The 21,056-nt window shown below is 37.5% G+C and overlaps 1 protein-coding gene across 3 annotated transcripts in view; it reads right to left on the bottom strand.

Moving 5' to 3' along the window:
- Window positions 1–21,056, bottom strand: part of LOC106062095 (calcitonin gene-related peptide type 1 receptor-like) — a 176,958-nt gene that overhangs the window by 89,850 nt on the left and 66,052 nt on the right. For all 3 annotated transcript variants that reach the window (XM_056036950.1, XM_056036962.1, XM_056036957.1), the window contains one exon: window positions 4,905–4,997. In XM_056036950.1, the coding sequence (XP_055892925.1) occupies window positions 4,905–4,955 (51 nt within the window). In that variant the 5' untranslated portion in view covers window positions 4,956–4,997. The remainder of the gene's footprint in view (window positions 1–4,904; window positions 4,998–21,056) is intronic.

Raw genomic sequence — 21,056 nt, 5'->3', positions numbered from 1 at the left:
AAACTGCACCATACACCACCAACTTAAAGAACTTGACAAGTCAGGGCTCCAAATTAACGTAAAGGTTTAATGTCCATAAATAACAGCCAATACTGTACAATTGGCAGCACGTAGAACAGTACAAATAGCTCTGCGATAACAAATATCTCTCCGATAACACCGTTCCGCCGTATCGTCTTGCACTTGCCTCTCCGTCTCGTTCCAGGCTTGCACTGGGTTCAACAGTTCGGGACTGACTTCACACACTTGGGCTCGATGTGTCGGACTCGATCACAGACCAAGATCAAGACGCCGGTCGTCTCAACTGTACTTGACAGTACTCCGCACTGAACCGTCGTAATGCTCCGTACAGAATCACACCGCTGAACCACACTGAACTGTGCTGTAGTCGACCGTGTTCTGAACTCCTGTCGTGAACCCGCTTTCTGAACCGTCTTGACTGCGACACCTCCGCTCTTTATATAGGGTCCCTACTGGCCTTCTAGAACCGGACAGAACGCCGCTCGACGTTTCTAGGTGGTCAGATGACTACAACTCTCGTGACGCTAATGAGCTCTGTTCACGACGGCGATTCTTCCCGAACCCTCTTGTTGACACTCGTCTCGGCCGATCGTCGTAACTCGTCACGGTTGAACGCTCGTCTAGCGCTGGCCTGGGGCGATTTGCGTCGGCTGACTACACTCACACCACTACCCCCATCTGTGCCACCACCAGGTTTATAACAATATTAATTTGTTGCAAAGTGTAAGCGCTGACGTAGCAAAGGACTAATTCAGCTTATATCACATCATTCCCTTGTTCGGTACCAAACAAAATAATTAGTGACCAATATTTAATTCATTGGTTCATTTTTTGTTATTGATCCTTGTTTTTTTAGTTACTAGAAATAATTGTGCACAATTTCCAATTGATGCGATATTGTGTGTGGGAGAAATAGAGTGTATAAACATTTTACCAGACAGACAAAGTGAGTTAATAGAAGCTTTGTAAAAAGGAAACCTTTCGTACAGTAATTTTTTTTTGTTTTCATTGAAAAAAGTTAGTTTTTAGAGGTCTTTAGGGAAGCAGAGATCTATAACCTTTAGTATCTAATCGATATTAAAAAACACAAATGTATTTTTATAGGAAAAAAAAACAACTCGGGCAGAGAGTGACAAGGACCACGACAAATGTCAAGGCTGATGGACTGTTTCAGGAACTCTTCAGTATGGTTAATCCCTGATTTTGGCATCTGCGAAACTGTGGCAAGAAATCTGTGACTTTGATGGATGCCTCCACACCACACGAGATGGGGGAGCTACGACCGGACGGCAAACCATATCACTTACATTAAGGCCTTCAATCTTGGAGGACCCGAGTTATCGCTGAAAAAATATTGACAGAACATCGGAGCTTCTGTTGAACTCGTTTTGGATGTGTAGATGTTTATGCGATAGAGTCAAGAGAAAGTGTTGATTCTTGGAAGTCGTTTGTACTGTAAAGACTGAGTAACACAGAATGCACTTTAAGCAGAAAGTTTCTAAACATACCGGAAATGAATAAAATAATGTGTCTTTGATATAACATTGTATCTGTGTGTGTGTGTGTGTGTGTTTGTAAGTGTGTGTGTTTATTTTCGGCCTAGACGTTTATCTACTGGCTATGTCCGTTATGTTAATCCGAGATATCTCATGATTTTAAAACGGTTCAAGTCACTCGGAAAAACATTGGGGTTTGAAAGGGATCAAAACTGTCATGATTATTGTGTTTCTGGCATTTGTTAATCAGACCGTTACAAGTTAGGATTTTATTTGAGATGTGTTTAGTAGATTGCCAAGTGGAGATGTGAAAACCGGAAGTGTCATCTACCAATATCTATGATGACATTTTGTCATCCGTGGCCAAGATATCATCAATGCCTGACATGTCCAGGATGTAGACAGAAGATATATTTTGACGTGTTTTGCATGTATCAGGATAATACTATACATTGGTAGAATTGTGTTGGTTTGTATCAGGATAATACTATAAGCTGGTAGAATTGTGTTGGGTTAGTATCAAGATAATACTATTAACTGGTAGAATTGTGTTAGGTTTGTACTTTGTACCAGGATAATAAAACCTATCAGCTAACAGAATTCAGTTAGTTGTTTTGGTCAACATAATAACTATAAACTATAAAATTATAACTTTTGTATCAAGATCTTGACTGCGAGGTTAAAAAGGGTGGAGAACATACGCAAAGTAACATTGAGATCAACTCCTGCATCGAGTTTAACTCTTTACATATTGAGTTCTTGGCTGTGTTTAGTTTGTCTTGTTAGTTCTATTTCTCTATCGATCTTTCAACTTAAAAATGTTCTTATGTTTTTCTTTAGGTTCCATTATATCAACACCACATTTCTTCATATTGCTTTCTCTTATTACAATACCTCTTTTCAAGTCAGAACTTCATGGAACCAAGAACCTGGAACGCTGATCTCAAAAACGGCCCTAACGATTTTCCTAGAAATGCAAATGTTTATCTATACACACACACACATACACACACATATATATATGTATATATAGGCCTATCTGAGAAAAGAATTACTAGCTCGTTGGCCACTCGGCGAAAACTCTAGTTTGACCGTTATAAGTTTTCAAAGAATAAAAGAAATAAATTTAAATTTGGCTTTAAATTGAACTAAAAAATATATGGCGAAGTCAGCCGTAGTGTAGCGATATAACTGAGTTGTTGATTCAATTAAAACTGTTTAAAGTGTATTGATAGTTTATCCAAGATTTGCTTATCTTTTACGTAAAGCTAATGAATATATAGATTCTGGATCCACTAGATCTTAACGAGTTCTCAATCAGATATATGCATACACATTAACACTTTCTTATGACAAAGGTGTAGATTAATGTTTTAAAATTTATGGTGAAAATTTATGGTGAAAATCCCGAAATAATCCAATACCTCAGAATTTACTTCAGACATTACTTCAGACATTACTTCAGACTTTACTTAAGATTTGCATGTCAGACAGATCAACTCTCTGCACATTGAAGAAACGTGTCGTGCTAGAGATACAGGGAGCAAGATGTTCGGTATGAGAGACTAAGTTACAGACTGTATCTCTGAACAAGGTTTTTAACCTAACCCCTTAGGGTGCAGTCGCTACAAACAAGTTTATGTACATATCATTCGCTGGGCCACTCGAGTCGCCTTTACAAGTAAAAAGAATTAGCCTGAATGTAACCAAACAGAGATGACTTGTTAAATAATGTAGCGTTGGTCTGTCTCCAGAGACGTCCAGGGATAGCGGAGTAGTTTGGTGAACAGATTAGATTTACAACGTAATGATATAGATTCATTACTGATAACTAAAAAAAATGTGCTCTATCTGATGGTTATCAAATTCTAAACATAAGGAAAGACAACTCTCCCTTTCAGACCTTGTGATCTGTGGGGCAGATCATGTAAATGTCACATGTTTCTGGGGCACACCACGTGTTGTTAGAGCTGGGGTAACTCAGAGGCGCCCTAAAGATCCCAAAATTAAAAATCTCAGTCATCATCAGGATTCGAACCCGGGATCCCTGGTTCGGAAGCCAAGCACTTTATCACCTCGTAGTTGTAAATTTACTTGTCCTTAAAACCATGACGGTATATGAAGTTAAATAATACTATGATACCTGAACGTATGCATTGCGTGACTTTACCTTGTACCGTATTGTAGCTGAGAAAGTATACAAGCTGATGAGCTAAACCAATCGGCGGTCCGTTTGCACATTTCGGTACCAATCCACCGGAGATTTTCCCATATGAATCAGAGTTATCGCTTTTTTCAATGTATTTTTTTTTTAAAAAGGGGAACGACCTGAATTACAAGTTGTGGGCTAAAGCCTTCTCAGGCTTCTCAAGCCAACGCAGTAACCACTCTGCTAGCGAAGAGTCTATGAACATGGAAGATTGTATAATTATCTATTGTTTCTATTTCATGTTTGTGTTCACTAAGCCTCAATCGGCAGCCTAATATAAAGGGGACTAATTCAGTTTATACCACCACTTCAGTAAATTACTATTTCTTTCCCTTGTTTGATATCAAACAAAATAACTTATTACCAATAGTTAATTAGCTAATTGGTTAATTTTTGTTGTTGTCAGATAAAAGAAATAATTGCGCGAAAAGTCATCTTGATCCTAAATTGGGTGTTGGAGAAATATAGTGTACAAACCTTTAGCCAGACAGACAGATACACAGACGTACAGACAGACCAACAGACAGAGTGAGTTATTATAAGCTTTGTAAAAATAGCTTGAAACACAATGACAGCAGATAGATACAACAGCATATAACGCCGGTGAAGCAAAACATGTAAATACATCGAAAAAATTCATGCGAGACTCAATCAAAGTTTATCAAAGCAACAATAATAATTTCCTTACCCCCAAACATTTATCAATGGTTAAACTCTAAACATTGCGGAATAATACAGTGATATCACTTGCATAGTGAGGACAAGACACACATAAAAAATACACACATACAAACACAGAGATCTAAATACAAACTCACATTCACACACATACAAACACAGAGATCTAAATACAAACTCACATTCACACACATACAAACACATAGATCTAAATACAAACTCACATTCACACACATACAAACACAGAGATCTAATACAAACTCACATTCACACACATACAAACACAGAGATCTAAATACAAACTCATCCCCTCACCCACAATACAAACACAGAGATCTAAATACAAACTCATCCCCTCACCCACAATACAAACACAGAGATCTAAATACAAAACTCATCCCCTCACCCACAATACAAACACAGAGATCTAAATACAAAACTCATCCCCTCACCCACAATACAAACATAGTACAGACAAGTTATTTTTAGCGATGTCTCACCTGAAGGAGCGCCACGAAGAAGATAACGAGGAAGCGTCCAGTGGTTGTCATGGTGATCACAGCAGCATTAAGAGTGACCCACACTTCATTGTCCTAAAATAAAAAGAAAGACACTATTTGTCAGGAACATATTTGTACACAGAGGTATAGGCTAATGTACACAGAGGTATAGGCTAGTGTACACAGAGGTATAGGCTAGTGTGCACAGAGGTGTAGGCTAGTGTACACAGAGGTATAGGCTAGTATACACAGAGGTATAGGCTAGTGTACGCAGAGGTATAGGCTAGTGTACGCAGAGGTATAGGCTAGTGTACACAGAGGTATAGGCTAGTGTACACAGAGGTATAGGCTAGTGTACACAGACGTATAGGCTAGTGTACACAGACGTATAGGCTAGTGTACACAGAGGTATAGGCTAGTGTACACAGACGTATAGACTAGTGTACACAGAGGTATAGGCTAGTGTACACAGATGTATAGGCTTGTGTACACAGACGTATAGGCTAGTGTACACAGAGGTATAGGCTTGTGTACACATAGGTATAGGCTAGTGTACACAGAGGTACAGGCTAGTGTACACAGAGGTATAGGCTAGGAACTAAATCTAAATCAAACTATTTATTCCTGCAGAGTTATGGGCTGCTGTTAATTGATTTTGTATCCAGATTTTTAGTATAGTCAACCAACACAAATAAATAACCATTCACGAATCAACACAGATGTTTTAATCCCAACTGATGGAATGAATACTCACTCGGATGTACGAACATTTATGTGTCAACCTATGTGTTCAACCTTCATCGATGACCAACAGAAGAGAGAATGAGAGAGAGAAAAAAAAAGGGGGGGGGTGAATTGCAAGACCGAAAAACAAAGCATGTTTGTGTATCTGAATGAGAAAAAGAAAAAGGGAGAGAGAGAGAGAGAGAGAGAGAGAGAGAGAAAGACGTGCAAAAGATAAAAAACAAAGCTGTTTGTGTGGGATTCTGAAAAAGAGAGAGAGAGAGAGAGAAAGAGAGAGAGAAAGAGTTATTAAGAGAAAGTGAGAAAGATTGTCTTTGAATGTTTAATGGTTAATACTATTTCAAAATACTTGACAATGGCCACTGGGGAGTTAGGGTCTTGCTAATCAATCGTAATTGCCTTAAATCACGCTTACCCCAAGTTGTCGAAAGAAAAAAACCCTCAGAAGTATGCAAGTGAGTATATTTAATCGATGCCAACTTGTTGTTTTCAGAAAACCTCCCTCTTTGACCTCTCCCTCCATTCTCTTGAGTTCACGTGCATTTAATTAAACTCTCGACTTTGTTTGTCGGCTAATTGTTTTTTTTTTTTTATTTAATCATGTTTCAATGACGTCATCCGGAGCTGCCTAATCTGTAACATCCCGGGCCAGACGTGACTGCGCGTGTCGTCGTAGTTTAAGTCTAACACATCGCGGCCTGTCCACTGCACAGTCCGGCCTGTCCTGCCTCTCATAACGTCATTATTCCCAGCTCCACACTGTCTCAGCAGACGATAAACGGAACTGACGTACAAGGTAATCTCTGAAGCCATTCATCAAACGGTTAGTTGTCACCAGAGCCATTGGTGACCCAAGCCTATGACCCGCAACATCGTGGATGCAGAGAGGCTTTTCAAATAGTACGTAAGTGTATTGTGGGGTGGAAGTGTTAGGAGGGCAACCTTTGATCTAGCGAGGTCAATGCTATTCATTTTTGCCACCCGCAGACCCCATTGATGTGATTAGTCTTACTGTAACCTCACTGCCGAGAGGGGTATTATTTAGGGTGCTTTCACACTGAGCGACTAGCAGTAACTTTTTTTTTCGGGAAAACGAGTAACATTCATGTAATACCACACAAAAAAAAGTGTACATAAAACAGTATGTATTAGTTATTTGGTTATTTACGTGTTAATCTGATATAATTATAATATTATCCATGACGAAATTTGTCTTACAATTTGTGTTTTTTTTTTAAATATACTATGAGTGGAGGTTGAAGCATTAGTGCTTTGGATAATGAAGAATACACAAGACATGTAACATATAATACCAGCCCTAGAGTACACAAGACTTTTAACATATAATACCAGCCCTAGAGTAAACAAGACATGTAAGATATAATACCAGCCCTAGAGTACACAAGAAATGTAACATATAATACCAGCCCTAGAATACACAAGGCATGTAACATATAATACCAGCCCTAGAGTAAACAAGACATGTAAGATATAATACCAGCCCTAGAGTACACAAGAAATGTAACATATAATACCAGCCCTAGAATACACAAGGCATGTAACATATAATACCAGCCCTAGAATACACAAGGCATGTAACATATAATACCAGCCCTAGAGTACACAAGACATGTAACATATAATACCAGCCCTAGAGTACACAAGACATGTAACATATAAGACCAGCCCTAGAGTACACAAGACATGTAACATATGATACCAGCCCTAGAATACACAAGGCATGTAACATATAATACCAGCCCTAGAATACACAAGACATGTAACATATAATACCAGCCCTAGAGTACACAAGACATGTAACATATAATACCAGCCCTAGAGTACACAAGACATGTAACATATAAGACCAGCCCTAGAGTACACAAGACATGTAACATATGATACCAGCCCTAGAGTACACAAGACATGTAACATATAAGACCAGCCCTAGAGTACACAAGACATGTAACATATGATACCAGCCCTAGAGTACACAAGACATGTAACATATGATACCAGCCCTAGAGTAAACAAGACATGTAACATATAAGACCAGCCCTAGAGTACACAAGACATGTAACATATAATACCAGCCCTAGAGTACACAAGACATGTAACATATAAGACCAGCCCTAGAGTACACAAGGCATGTAACATATAAGACCAGCCCTAGAGAACACAAGGCATGTAACATATAAGACCAGCCCTAGAGTACACAAGACATGTAACATATAAGACCAGCCCTAGAGTGCACAAGGCATGTAACATATAAGACCAGCACTAGAGTACACAAGGCATGTAACATATAAGACCAGCCCTAGAGTACACAAGGCATGTAACATATAAGACCAGCCCTAGAGTACACAAGGCATGTAACATATAAGACCAGCCCTAGAGTACACAAGACATGTAACATATAAGACCAGCCCTAGAGTACACAAGACATGTAACATATAAGACCAGCCCTAGAGTACACAAGACATGTAACATATAAGACCAGCCCTAGAGACAAGAGAAGGGGGTGAGAAACAAATATAATGAAATGTGGGCGAGAGACTGCAAGGACGCGAATCACGGACAATTAAGGCAATTGAAATAAAACTGGGAATTTTTCTTTTACATAAAGAACCTTTTAGATCTGCCTGGGGAAAACTTTATCCAATATTCTGTTAATCTTCTTTTTTTTTTTTAGAAAATTATGAGTAAGCAAACCTTATTTAATTTTAAAAAATTAATATTTTTTAAACATCTTTATTCTGAAAATAGCTTCTGTCAAACATAGGGAAATATCAATTAGCTATTATAGCAGCACAAAGTATCAAAGAATTTTATGCTGTCATAATCACTAGATATTGTAGTCAATGTTGATTGTCAAACACATAACAGATAACAGGATAGATAGCAACGTCGCCGTAGTCAGAAGTTTTTCGGGAGAGGAACTCATTTGGGGTGATATACATACATATATTCTTGGCACTCACACACTGCGCGTGTCGTCGTAGTTTAAGTCTAACACATCGCGGCCTGTCCACTGCACAGTCCGGCCTGTCCTGCCTCTCATAACGTCATTATAAGTTCAATGCTACAACTGAACAAATACAAATCATTTTCGATGACAGAATCTAAAACCTAGGATGACTGTGATGTTCGATGTCTCTTATATTGCTTGTACACTTTTCACTATCCCATTTCTATTAGAGTTCTTCACAGACATCTCAGTTCAATTTAATGTTACACTTTTCAAATGTCAAGATTTGTGTCATGAGATTTCTCTCCCCTGTCTTACTGTCTTAAAACAAATTGAATATTTCAATAGACCGTCTCCCCCCAACACGCGAGCACACATACCCCAAGCAACTCAACATACATACACTGAATATCCAAACCTACCATCTACTTCTCTTAATGAGTAGACTTCACAATATAGGAAGCCCTTAAAGGTGAGTGCGTCAGTGGTCAGTGGCCTACTTTGAGTTTCTTTCTTGTAGGTACTTTAAGCTAGTGTTGACTACAGAGGTTTGTGATATATATAGTCACAGAAAACGAGCTAATCTGCTGTATCTATTGGGAACGTTGACGAAATCACCTATTTTCTTTCCATTATTTAATGTAGACTGTTTAAATACCAACTCTATTTCGGTCGATGCCCAGTAAGAATGGTGTAAAGTATGAGATGAATTATAAATTCTTAATACATTAGACTCATTGAACTGGTCAGAAAGACATGAATGACACTTCTTTCAAATGAAGCCCTTTCAAATTTCGTTTTATTTTTATATCATATATTAAACTTATTAGTGGACGAGTGGTTAAGCGCTTGGCATCCAAACATGGGGTCCGGGGTTCGAATCTCGGTGAAGACTTAGTTTTTGAACTTCGGAATAGTTAGGGTGCACCAACCAACTCTAATGGGTACCTAACTTAAGTTGGGGAAAGTAAAGGCGGTAGGTCGTTGTGCCACATATAACACCCTACTGGTCAACCGTTGGCTAAAGAAACAGATGACGTTAACATCATATGCCCTATAGACAGCATGGTCTGAAAGGGGAACTTGACTTCAAACATTTCAAAATTATATATAAATACAGCTTTGCAAAACTTGTAAGTAATGAACAGCATGTGTAAACTTTCCTAGCCACTTGAAATTCTGCTCTTATTCATTATCTTTGAACTGAAAGACATTACGTTATTGTAGGACATCTCTAAAGAGAGCGACGGATATTACGTTATTATAGAACATCTCCAAAGAGAGCGACGGACGTTACGTTATTATAGGACATCTCTAAAGAGATCGACGGACATTACGTTATTATAGAACATCTTTAAAGAGGGCGACGGACGTTACGTTATTATAGGACATCTCTAAAGGGAGCGACGGACATTACGTTATTATAGAACATCTCTAAAGAGATCGAGGGACATTACGTTATTATAGAACATCTTTAAAGAGGGCGACGGACATTACGTTATAATAGAACATCTTTAAAGAGGGCGACGGACATTACGTTATTATAGAACATTTCTAAAGAGAGCCACGGATATTAGGTCATTATAGAACATCTTTAAAGGGAGCGACGGACATTACGTTATAATAGAACATCTCTAAAGAGAGCGACGGACATTACGTTATTATAGAACATCTCTAAAGAGAGCGACGGACGTTACGTTATAATAGAACATCTTTAAAGAGGGCGACGGACATAACGTTATTATAGAACATCTTTAAAGAGGGCGACGGACATTACGTTATTATAGAACATTTCTAAAGAGAGCCACGGATATTAGGTCATTATAGAACATCTTTAAAGGGAGCGACGGACATTACGTTATTATAGAACATCTCTAAAGAGAGCGACACGAACATTACGTTATTATAGAACATCTTTAAAGAGAGCGGTGGCACATTTGCACTGGGCTACTAGAATTCAACTGTAACAACCAAGTGTCCAGAAACTGGTCTAGAAACTGGTTCCGTCAAGGCTTAGAATTTCCCCCTTGCCCTATTTATGAAAGTTCTCATGGTCTGACCATCGGACACCCAGTAACACGACTCAGACCAATCAAAACTCAGGTCAACAATCGGAACTTCCCAGAAACTAAAAGCCACAGGTCATCTGACTCTTTAAAAAAAAGGTCAGTTCATCTACATATTATTGATTTCCTTCGGGGTTAATGCCAGAAAACCGCTGAGAGATGTCTTAGGAGAATACGAAGGTCGTTGAAGTCAATCGAATACGATTGGTTTGGATTCTATTTGACGGGCGAATCTGAAGTGTTGGTGTTCTAAATTGGACCGAATGTAAACTTATAAATTGGACCGAATGCATGCACCTTCCTAGGCACCTCATTGGATTCTTACAGACAAGTGTTCGCTTTCAGATACAAGCAATTTTTGTTAGGGCTGATGCCCATGTTTTCATCTTTGTTTTGAATTTGAGATGAAATATAATTATTATAATTACCGAGTGTTAACTATAGAACTATAGAACTATGTGTATTTAAAAACGAAAAGGGACAATTATTTTGACATTATATTCAAAATCACTAAGAATCCTGACCAAAAGGAAAATGTTTATAAATATAAGATAAGTAACTTTCTCAGACATCCTGTTCGCCTAGTAACGGTTGGAGGACTTGTCACATGAAAGATAAAGCGTCATGTGAAGTTGCGTCACGTGAGATGAAGCTTATCACGTGATACAACTTTCAACCAACCAAATCAAAAGAACAATGAAATTAATGTTAAAGTATTATTGTAAATCTAGAGATAGGAGCTTCTCATAAAATACATTGTGTAGCATGGTGTTTTCATGTGTCGCACTGCGTATCTATGTGTCGCCTGGTGTCTCAGTGTGTGAAATAGTGTCTCAATGTGTCGCACGGTGTCTCAATGTGTCAAATGGTGCCTCAATGTGTGGCACGGTGTCTCAATGTGTCAAATGGTGCCTTAATGTGTCGCACGTTGTCTCAATGTGTCGAACGTTGTCTCAATGTGTCGAACGTTGTCTCAATGTGTTGCACGTTGTCTCAATGTGTCGAACGTTGTCTCAATGTGTCAAATGGTGCCTTAATGTATCGCACGTTGTCTCAATGTGTCGCACGTTGTCTCAATGTGTCGCACGTTGTCTCAATGTGTCGAACGTTGTCTCAATGTGTCGCACGTTGTCTCAATGTGTCGCACGTTGTCTCAATGTGTCGCACGTTGTCTCAATGTGTCGCACGTTGTCTCAATGTGTCGCACATTGTCTCAATGTGTCGCACGTTGTCTCAATGTGTCGCACGTTGTCTCAATGTGTCGAACGTTGTCTCAATGTGTCAAATGGTGCCTTAATGTATCGCACGTTGTCTCAATGTGTCGCACGTTTCTCAATGTGTCGCGCGGTGTCTCAATGTGTCAAATGGTGCCTCAATATGTCGCACGGTGTCTCAAAATGTCGAATGGTGTCCTATGTTTTAAATAATGTCTCTTATTGTTTTAAATAATGTCTCTTATTGTTTTAAATAATGTCTCTTATTGTTTTAAATAATGTCTCTTATTGTTTTAAATAATGTCTCTTATTGTTTTAAAGAATGTCTCTTATTGTTTTAAATAATGTCTCTAATTGTTTTAAATAATGTCTCTTATTGTTTTAAATAATGTCTCTTATTGTTTTAAATAATGTCTCTTATTGTTTTAAATAATGTCTCTTATTGTTTTAAAGAATTTCTCTTATTGTTTTAAAGAATGTCTCTTATTGTTTTAAAGAATGTCTCTTATTGTTTTAAAGAATGTCTCTCATTGTTTTAAATAATGTCTCTAATTGTTTTAAATAATGTCTCTTATTGTTTTAAATAATGTCTCTTATTGTTTTAAAGAATGTCTCTTATTGTTTTAAAGAATGTCTCTTATTGTTTTAAAGAATGTCTCTTATTGTTTTAAATAATGTCTCTAATTGTTTTAAATAATGTCTCTTATTGTTTTAAATAATGTCTCTTATTGTTTTAAAGAATGTCTCTTATTGTTTTAAAGAATGTCTCTTATTGTTTTAAAGAATGTCTCTTATTGTTTTAAATAATGTCTCTTATTGTTTTAAAGAATGTCTCTTATTGTTTTAAATAATGTCTCTTATTGTTTTAAAGAATTTCTCTTATTGTTTTAAAGAATGTCTCTTATTGTTTTAAAGAATGTCTCTTATTGTTTTAAAGAATGTCTCTTATTGTTTTAAATAATGTCTCTAATTGTTTTAAATAATGTCTCTTATTGTTTTAAATAATACAGTTCTACTGTAGAGTCTAAAGACCAATAGTCAGCCTTTCAATCACAAAGTCTCATATCCAGTCACTACAATCAGAGGCAGAGGAACGTCAAAACCTTTCTGAAGGTCAGAACATTTTGTTTTCCGACCAGGTCCATGATTAGAAGAGGGGTGGAGGGTATCCAGAGGTAGACTTCTTATACTCCTAAATACAAACATACTTCATAGTCAGCCAAAGTGAATATAATTCCAAGCATCATAACAATGTTTTGTGTGGTGTTAGTTCAACCACGTACCTGCCACACAATACAATGGTACTGCCACACAATACAATGGTACTGCCACACAATACAATGGTACTGCCACACAATACAATGGTACCCACACGATGTACGTTGAATGTAATATAAAGAAGGAACACGATTTTAAAAACAGCATTATGCATTTATCTCTCACCTAGATTATTTCAAGATTTTGCAGATACTATTTTACACCATTGGACTAATATATATAACACCACAATCCACATATGTAAAAGAAAATTATGGATTACAACAGTGTTTCCGAAACGTTTTCTTTAACGGTACATTTTGTACAACTGTATAATATAGCTGAACTCTTTTTGTAATTTTCTTTTCTGCCTTTACTTAACAATTACTTCACGTGTAGTTCTAGTAGTTCATTATCCCGGTATTTAGTGGAACACCAATTCCACAGAACACAGTTTGGGAAACAACGGTTTACGAGTACATTAATAATTATGAGAACCATTCTTAGGGTGTAATTAAAGTTATTCTAGTTCACTGTCAACCAGCTTTGTCATTGACTCAAGGATTTAGAGAAGAGAATATACATTGCGTTCAGTGTAAGACCTTGCAACGTCAAGATAAATAAGTATTCAATTAGATCCATTTTATATCAACAAAACCAAATGACGCTAATTAGAAAATGTTTTGTAAATGACTTGGTTATTTGGTTATTTAGAGAAGCTTTTAACCCAAGAGTTTGCCGAGCTATTCTGAGGATACAATTAGACACAATTCAGATGAGTCAGCGTTATTTAGAGATTAATGTCTACTTTTTGTTTTTGTTTTATTTTAACAGCTTCCGAAAAGTGAAAAGCAGATATAAGTTTTGAGCAGTCTGTCTGTAAGTCCTACCCGTCACTTAGGCAACGTTTCAATCTTATAATCACGAAGCGTTGAGGAAAGTCCCCAATTCAGATTTTTCTATAGCGTAATAAAAATAGGTCATTTCACAAAAGTCATATAGGCAAACTGAGGTTTTTTTCTACACCATTTTAAAAAGAAGACATAACAGTGTATATATTATTGAAAATGATTTAGATCAGGGCTTCTCAACCTGTGGGTCGCGACCCCCTTGGGGGTCAATTGATGATTTGCCAGGTGTCGCCTAAGACTATCAAAAACATGGATTGTTTTATCAATTTATCAATTGCAAAAAAAAAAAAAAAAAAAAAAGGGAAAAAAAAAAGGGGGGGGGTCGCGGCAGAGTTGGGGATTGCAAAAAGGGGTCGCCGAGCTTAAAAGGTTGAGAACCGCTGATTTAGATAATGTATGCTCAAAAAAAAAATTAAAGCACCGCTTTACGCTTTGCGATCTTTGGTGCAGATGATGTAAAAGTCATCTGTTTCTGTGGCCCACGGTTAACGAATGGGGCCAGCACAACGACCGCTTTTACTTTTCCACTACTAATCTCAGACCCGATAGAGCTGGTGTTGCTACGGTCGTTGAATTGTAACACTAACCTGCTGGTACAAAACTAAACCGGTATAGGGGTAATATATCTTAATTAATAAAATTTGGAGTAACTTCCAATAACTTCCTTGTGAAAAATACTAAATATAGCTTTATTAGAATATGGACAAAACCAAGATGAGATAACATGAAATCAATGTAGTAGACTTTAATAATAACATAAATTGATACTCTAAACAAAATCTATCTCACTACATAACACAACCTACAAATCTCACGTTCTGGAGTCGTCTCCCCTAACTAAGACCGCTGACGACAATGCTACGTATCTTGCATCATTGACAACCAGTCGCTAACCTCTTCACCATAGAAACATACAAACACTCTAGAACAGCTGTGTGGACTCAGAGGCGCCCTAAGATCCCTATATTAAAAATTCCAGTTTATACTTAAATACGTAAAATAATAATTTCTTGTTCTCACTGTCACATGCATTGCTGAACAGTTAACGAGCCCACAGGGTTTGTATAAGAAAACAACACAAACTCCTTTTCTTATCTTGTTTTGATTTAGTGATAGTGTTTTAAAGAACGCAGCTGTCTTCACGTGTAACGCAATTGGAACAGTCAAAAACTTGTGCATTCTTCTCAATTGAAATCAGATTCAGTATTGATTGAACCAGTCTTCGGGATTACGGAGAGAGGAAGAAAAAGTCTGCTATCGGCTATCAGGGACGGTAATCCAGACCAGACCAGAGACCCGGATGTACAAGTGTAACATCTTACCGTCTGTTCAACTTTCAGAAGTCACTAAAATACCGAGAATTCAAGAGGCATAACTCTCTCTAGCATTGGACTGGGTTTGGCTTAGATCGATGAACTCGAGTGAAAAATGAAACAAAAAAAAAAAAAAAGGCTTTTTTTCTTTTTCTTTTGTTTTAATTTCATATTTTAAATATTTGACATCGGTATTTGATTTTTTTTTCAACACTCTTGGATTCTTTGATCTCTTTAAAGCAGTGGATTGTCAACAGTCTGAGGGTCATCCTCCAGCATATTCCCCCCGAACATTTGTTTTCTTTGAATTATTTCATTTGAAATGTTAACTTAACCTAACATTGAATTAAACGATAAAATGTTTCATCTTTAGCTGTACACCAACATCAGCCATTTTTTTCCTTTCATTAAAAAGTCCATCAGAGATAATCTTATAATCTTATTTCACTGCTCAGACTTTTTTCTCACTTATTATAATCACTGCTGATTATAGTGTATTTATTGGTTGCATTATTTTAATTTGATATACTAAATAAACGTATGTAGGGGCGGACTGGGGGTCAAAATCGGCCCAGGCATTTCTATTCCATCCGGCCCTAAAATTGTATATTATACTATGGGCACTCCATTCCAAGGTCTACCTGTCCTACAAATCATTCTGTTCAGTTTGATAATGTATTGAAAGCTGTACACATGCATACAGTGAATATAAACACGTCGCTCAGAGGGCGCCTTTTGTCAGAGAATACTAGAAAACTTTGAACAATTTAATGCGTGCCGTAGTGACATCCATGCGGCCCTTATCTTATAAAATACAGCCGTGATTTAAAGAAAAAGAAGATGACTACTGTGGTCCTACCGGTCCATTTGGGTACCGGCCAACGGGCATTAGCTCGAATGCCCATTTAGCCAGTCCGCCCCTGCCCTTAAGGTTACGCTGACTCCTGCTCGTCTGATCAAACGTTGAAATGGAGCTGCGCTTTAAATTTTTGGTTCAAGTGTTACGTCACCAGTTTCTGGCCGACCTAAATCAAAGACATTACACAAACATCAAAAGTTAACTCTCAATCAATACATTGATACACATATATTGATCTTACAAAGTCAAACTGAAACGCCGCATGCCTAAACATGCTTTCAAAGTTGGGTTCACTGGTGGCTTTTTTGAAATGAGCTTTTTGTGTGTGTGTGTGAGCCATGCTCTAAACTGTCCATGAATAATTCATGAGCAGTTGACGGAGACATTTGTATGCCTCCCTATTTAGTACTTCTCTGTATCTTTATTTTCCTTTCTTGTTTTCTTATACCGATCTTATATCAAGTCACTCTGTCTCTCTGTCTGTCTGGTAAAAGTTTGTACACGTTATTTCTCCCACACCGATTCTCGAATCATGTTTAAACTTTGTACAATTTATTTGTTGGCATAATCAAGAAAAAAATTATTATAAAAAATTTACCAATTATTCAGTTATTTACTGGTAAATATTATGTATTGTATTTGATACATACAAGGGAAATTAATCCTCAGTACTCACATGTACAGCTAAATATGTAATGTTTCGTCCTCTTAGATAATTGAACATGTTATTTCTGCCACACCTATTCAAGTCTGTCTGTCCGTCTGGTAAAAAGGTTTGTACACGTTATTTCTCACAGATAAAGCTAAATATGTAAGGTTTCGTCCTTCTGAATAATTGAACACGTTATTTCTCCCAAAATCATTTTCAGATTACGTGGAAACTTAGTACTAAAAAATAAAAACCCAAAATAATATAAACATTGGAGGTACAACTGAAAAAAAATGTGCATATCACTTTCCTACCATGGAGTGTATAAACGCCAGTGGACTGACGTGTAAAAGGACTAAATTAAAATATAAAATACTGTTGCCATACAGGATCAATGTCCCACTACAGACGTATGTCTACTTAGAACTGACTCTTTAATCAAGTACTTCATTTCTTTACACATTCCTGCTAGAAAAAAAGGAAGTTGCTCTGAAATTACCAGAAGAGGCAGTTGAATAGAGGAGAAACAAATGCTGCAGGCACTGATTACCTTCAGTCGGCTTCAGTCATAGACAAGACTTGACTGGTTACAAAATTGATAGTGGCAATAGTGTTTTACCTACGATTGATTAGTATTGTATAACAGGCTTTGTCTGATTGTTATTTTGTTTCCTCATGAAGGTTGTATAAAATCGGAAAGTATTTGACAATACTTGAATAAAAACAAGAAGTTTGTATGAGCTGTTCTAGAGATGTTACCATTTTAGGTGACGAAATTCTCAAAATAAAATGCAATCTATGCAATGTCGTAAAACTTGGGGTAATAGACATAGATTAGGGTTATATGAGTTAATTAATTATGAGTTAAAATACCCAGATGTGAGCAGTATGTAAGTTAAAATACATACATGCATGCAATATGTTGAGTTCCAGTACACACATGCATGCAATATGTTGAGTTCCAGTACACACATGCATGCAATATGTTGAGTTCCAGTACACACATGCATGCAATATGTTAAGTTCTAGTACAAACATATATGCAATATGTTGAGTTCTAGTACACACATGCATGCAATATGTTAAGTTCTAGTACAAACATATATGCAATATGTTGAGTTCTAGTACACACATGCATGCAATATGTTGAGTTCCAGTACACACATGTATGCAATATGTTGAGTTCCAGTACACACATGCATGCAATATGTTGAGTTCCAGTACACACATGCATGCAATATGTTAAGTTCTAGTACAAACATATATGCAATATGTTGAGTTCTAGTACACACATGCATGCAATATGTTAAGTTCTAGTACAAACATATATGCAATATGTTGAGTTCTAGTACACACATGCATGCAATATGTTAAGTTAAGATAAACATGTGAGCATTATATTTTGGACAAAGTTGAACATGTTAAATCTTTCGTTTAATTTTCCTTAAACCTGTATAAGTAGGTGAATACTGAGGAGACGCCTCAGGGAAGGATGCAGTTCCCCTCTCCCAGCTGAAGGTTAATAATGCCTCCACACTTAAGCTCGTTCACTGGTTTGCACTCCCCTTTTGTACTTTCGAAATGCCCGTGCTTCCACTGCTGCTGTTCTATTTGTCCAAGCAGTATTGACTTTGTACATTGTTTTCCAAACATGCACTTTTAATACATAACAGTCTAAGTAAACGCGCTGACATTTAGAGAGAAACACCCAATTGACTATGTCACAAATACACCATTTGTGACAAGGGGACATTATAGCCAGAGTTGGGCTTAGTGATACATTTCGTGATTTATCTTCTCCTGAGTCTCCCCCCTGACCAAACCAACAGCCAATCGGGAAATTGTCTAATCTACTTCCACTAATTGGCCGTGTTGATAAAGATCCGAAATGGAACGCGCCAACGTGAAATGTAAGTCTCTTGAACTACATTCTTGGCTTGCTCGGACGTACCCTGGTTCCACATCTATTCTGCAATGTTTATCTGAAGGCAACCGCTTGGTGCCAATACCATCGTTCTTTTTGTTTTTTGGCGCGAGACGCATTTTGGCATTGTCAAGTCTTTGTTTGTTAAGTCACGACTCCAGAGCGTAAGGTTATGAAATAAGGTCAGCAAGCTCCTAAGCGTGTTGTCTGCTGGTCAATGTCGTGACATCATCAGGAGGGTGAACATAGGAGCAAGGGATGTCTGTTTCCTGCTCTATTCATAGTGGCCAGAACACGTTGACCCTGCTTAGATTTAAATGCTGGTGAAGTAATACTTAATTTTGGTGATCATCTTTTGTTTTCTGCATGTCCGGTTTTGTCTGAAAATATTGACATTGTGCATTCATTCCATTTCGTTATTGCAACATTTGAATATGTGAAGTTATTTGCAAAGTAATATATGACTGATGTTCTGTGTACGACCACATCCACAGGAGTCTAGAAATAATTTACAAGTAAACATCTATATAAACGTATCTTACTTTTAGTTCTGTCAAAAGTTCCTTTTTTTAAAATCATAGTCGGTTAAATAAGTATTGTAAGTTGTCAGTTGAATCAGTCAGTAAAGTCAGTCAGTAAAGTCAGTCAGTTAAGTCAGTAAAGTCAGTCAGTAAAGTCAGTCAGTTAAGTCAGTCAGTTAAGTCAGTCAGTTAAGTCAGTCAGTTAAGTCAGTCAGTTAAGTCAGTCAGTTAAGTCAGTTAGCACTAGGTCTAAGATAACCTGTAAGCTACAAACCAATATAGATTGTCTCGGAGAACTAAAAGTTATATTGAATCAAGCTTCCTGCTTTACTTTTTACAAATCGATTCATGCGTAACAATAATCTCTTCACGCTTTTGTATTCAGGGCCATTCCAGGGGCTAAAGAGATGAGGCTTGCGCCTAATGGTCTGCACTTCGGGATCGCATTACTTAGAGAACAACATCCAATCACAGAAAAGCCCCCCAGAAAGTTTGAGCGCACCATGTTCCCCCTCCCCACAGAGTTAGCTTTGGTTAGGAAAAATTGTCTAAATCTCTTAACATTCTAATGAATACGTTTTGATGGCATGGCGTCTTGGCGTCAATCTCTATGTTTGCAAAAAGCTGGTGTATCGAACGTTTCGGCTTCTTTGAAGAGGAGAGGGAGGGGGTGCCGATGTTTAATTTCAGAAACATTCTTGTCTATAAACGTAATGCAGTCGGAATGTATTTATAGTAGGGATAACAATTGATACGAGTTGTGTGCCATCTATTGATTTCCACAGCATTTATCTCTCAAATTAATACTTTTGGCAGCCCGTTGGCTCAGCCGATAGTGTGAAAAGCCTCAAGCGCCTTGCGGGCTGGGACGGGATCAATGTCTTCATGTTTCTTACACATATCTACATCACACAAGGGGGGGGGGAGGATGTGAGAGATAAAAAAAAGAGGAAAAGGGGGGGGGGGAGGTTGTTGGATGACGTGTGTCAACTCGATGTGATCAATTCGGCGTCAGGTCATATTTGTACGTGTGGTGCTAGTGGAGTGTCTGATGGCTCTAACAGACCTAGTTGTATCTTTCTAGTGCTTTCTTCAGCATGGATCAGCCTCCCTTGTAGGGTTCTCTATTGATCATCACAGCTAGAATTAACAACTGAGACCATCAACGATTCTAAAAATATATAATTCAAACTCAGACGCGTCTTGGGATTAGGAATATTTATAGATCTAAATTACTTAAGAAGTGCTAAAATGGAGACTTGTGTTTATGGACACAGATTTCGATATTTTGCTTGATGTTTATGATATTTAAGACGAAGGATTGGAAAATGTGAGAACCGTCTGCTGAGGAGAGAAGCACTGCTCGATAGAGAGTCCGGTTAGAGACATTTAATCACTTTGTCTTGGTGAGCCTGATATGGAGTCAACTCGTAGATCTGAGGACTTCAGGACGAACACATTTCTCTGTTTCAATATTACGACATGATATTATTTTAGCTGAACAAACCGACTCCAGCACTGTTCAAACAATGATTTGGTTCTATTCCTAGCGAATTGTAACTTTTTGTAACGGTTTGTAAAATTCTGTTTGTAACTGTTTGTAACGTTCAGTTTCTTACTGATCAATGCTTGTAACTGTGAACTTCTATAAACTACTAATTAAGTATTCATTTGTGGCTATTAATGTGGTGTTATAATTTTGAATTTGATAACATCTTGTAACGGT

This window comes from Biomphalaria glabrata, chromosome 1 (assembly GCF_947242115.1).
Source record: "Biomphalaria glabrata chromosome 1, xgBioGlab47.1, whole genome shotgun sequence".
NCBI lineage: Eukaryota > Metazoa > Mollusca > Gastropoda > Planorbidae > Biomphalaria > Biomphalaria glabrata.
This window is presented reverse-complemented; position numbering and strand designations above follow the sequence as displayed.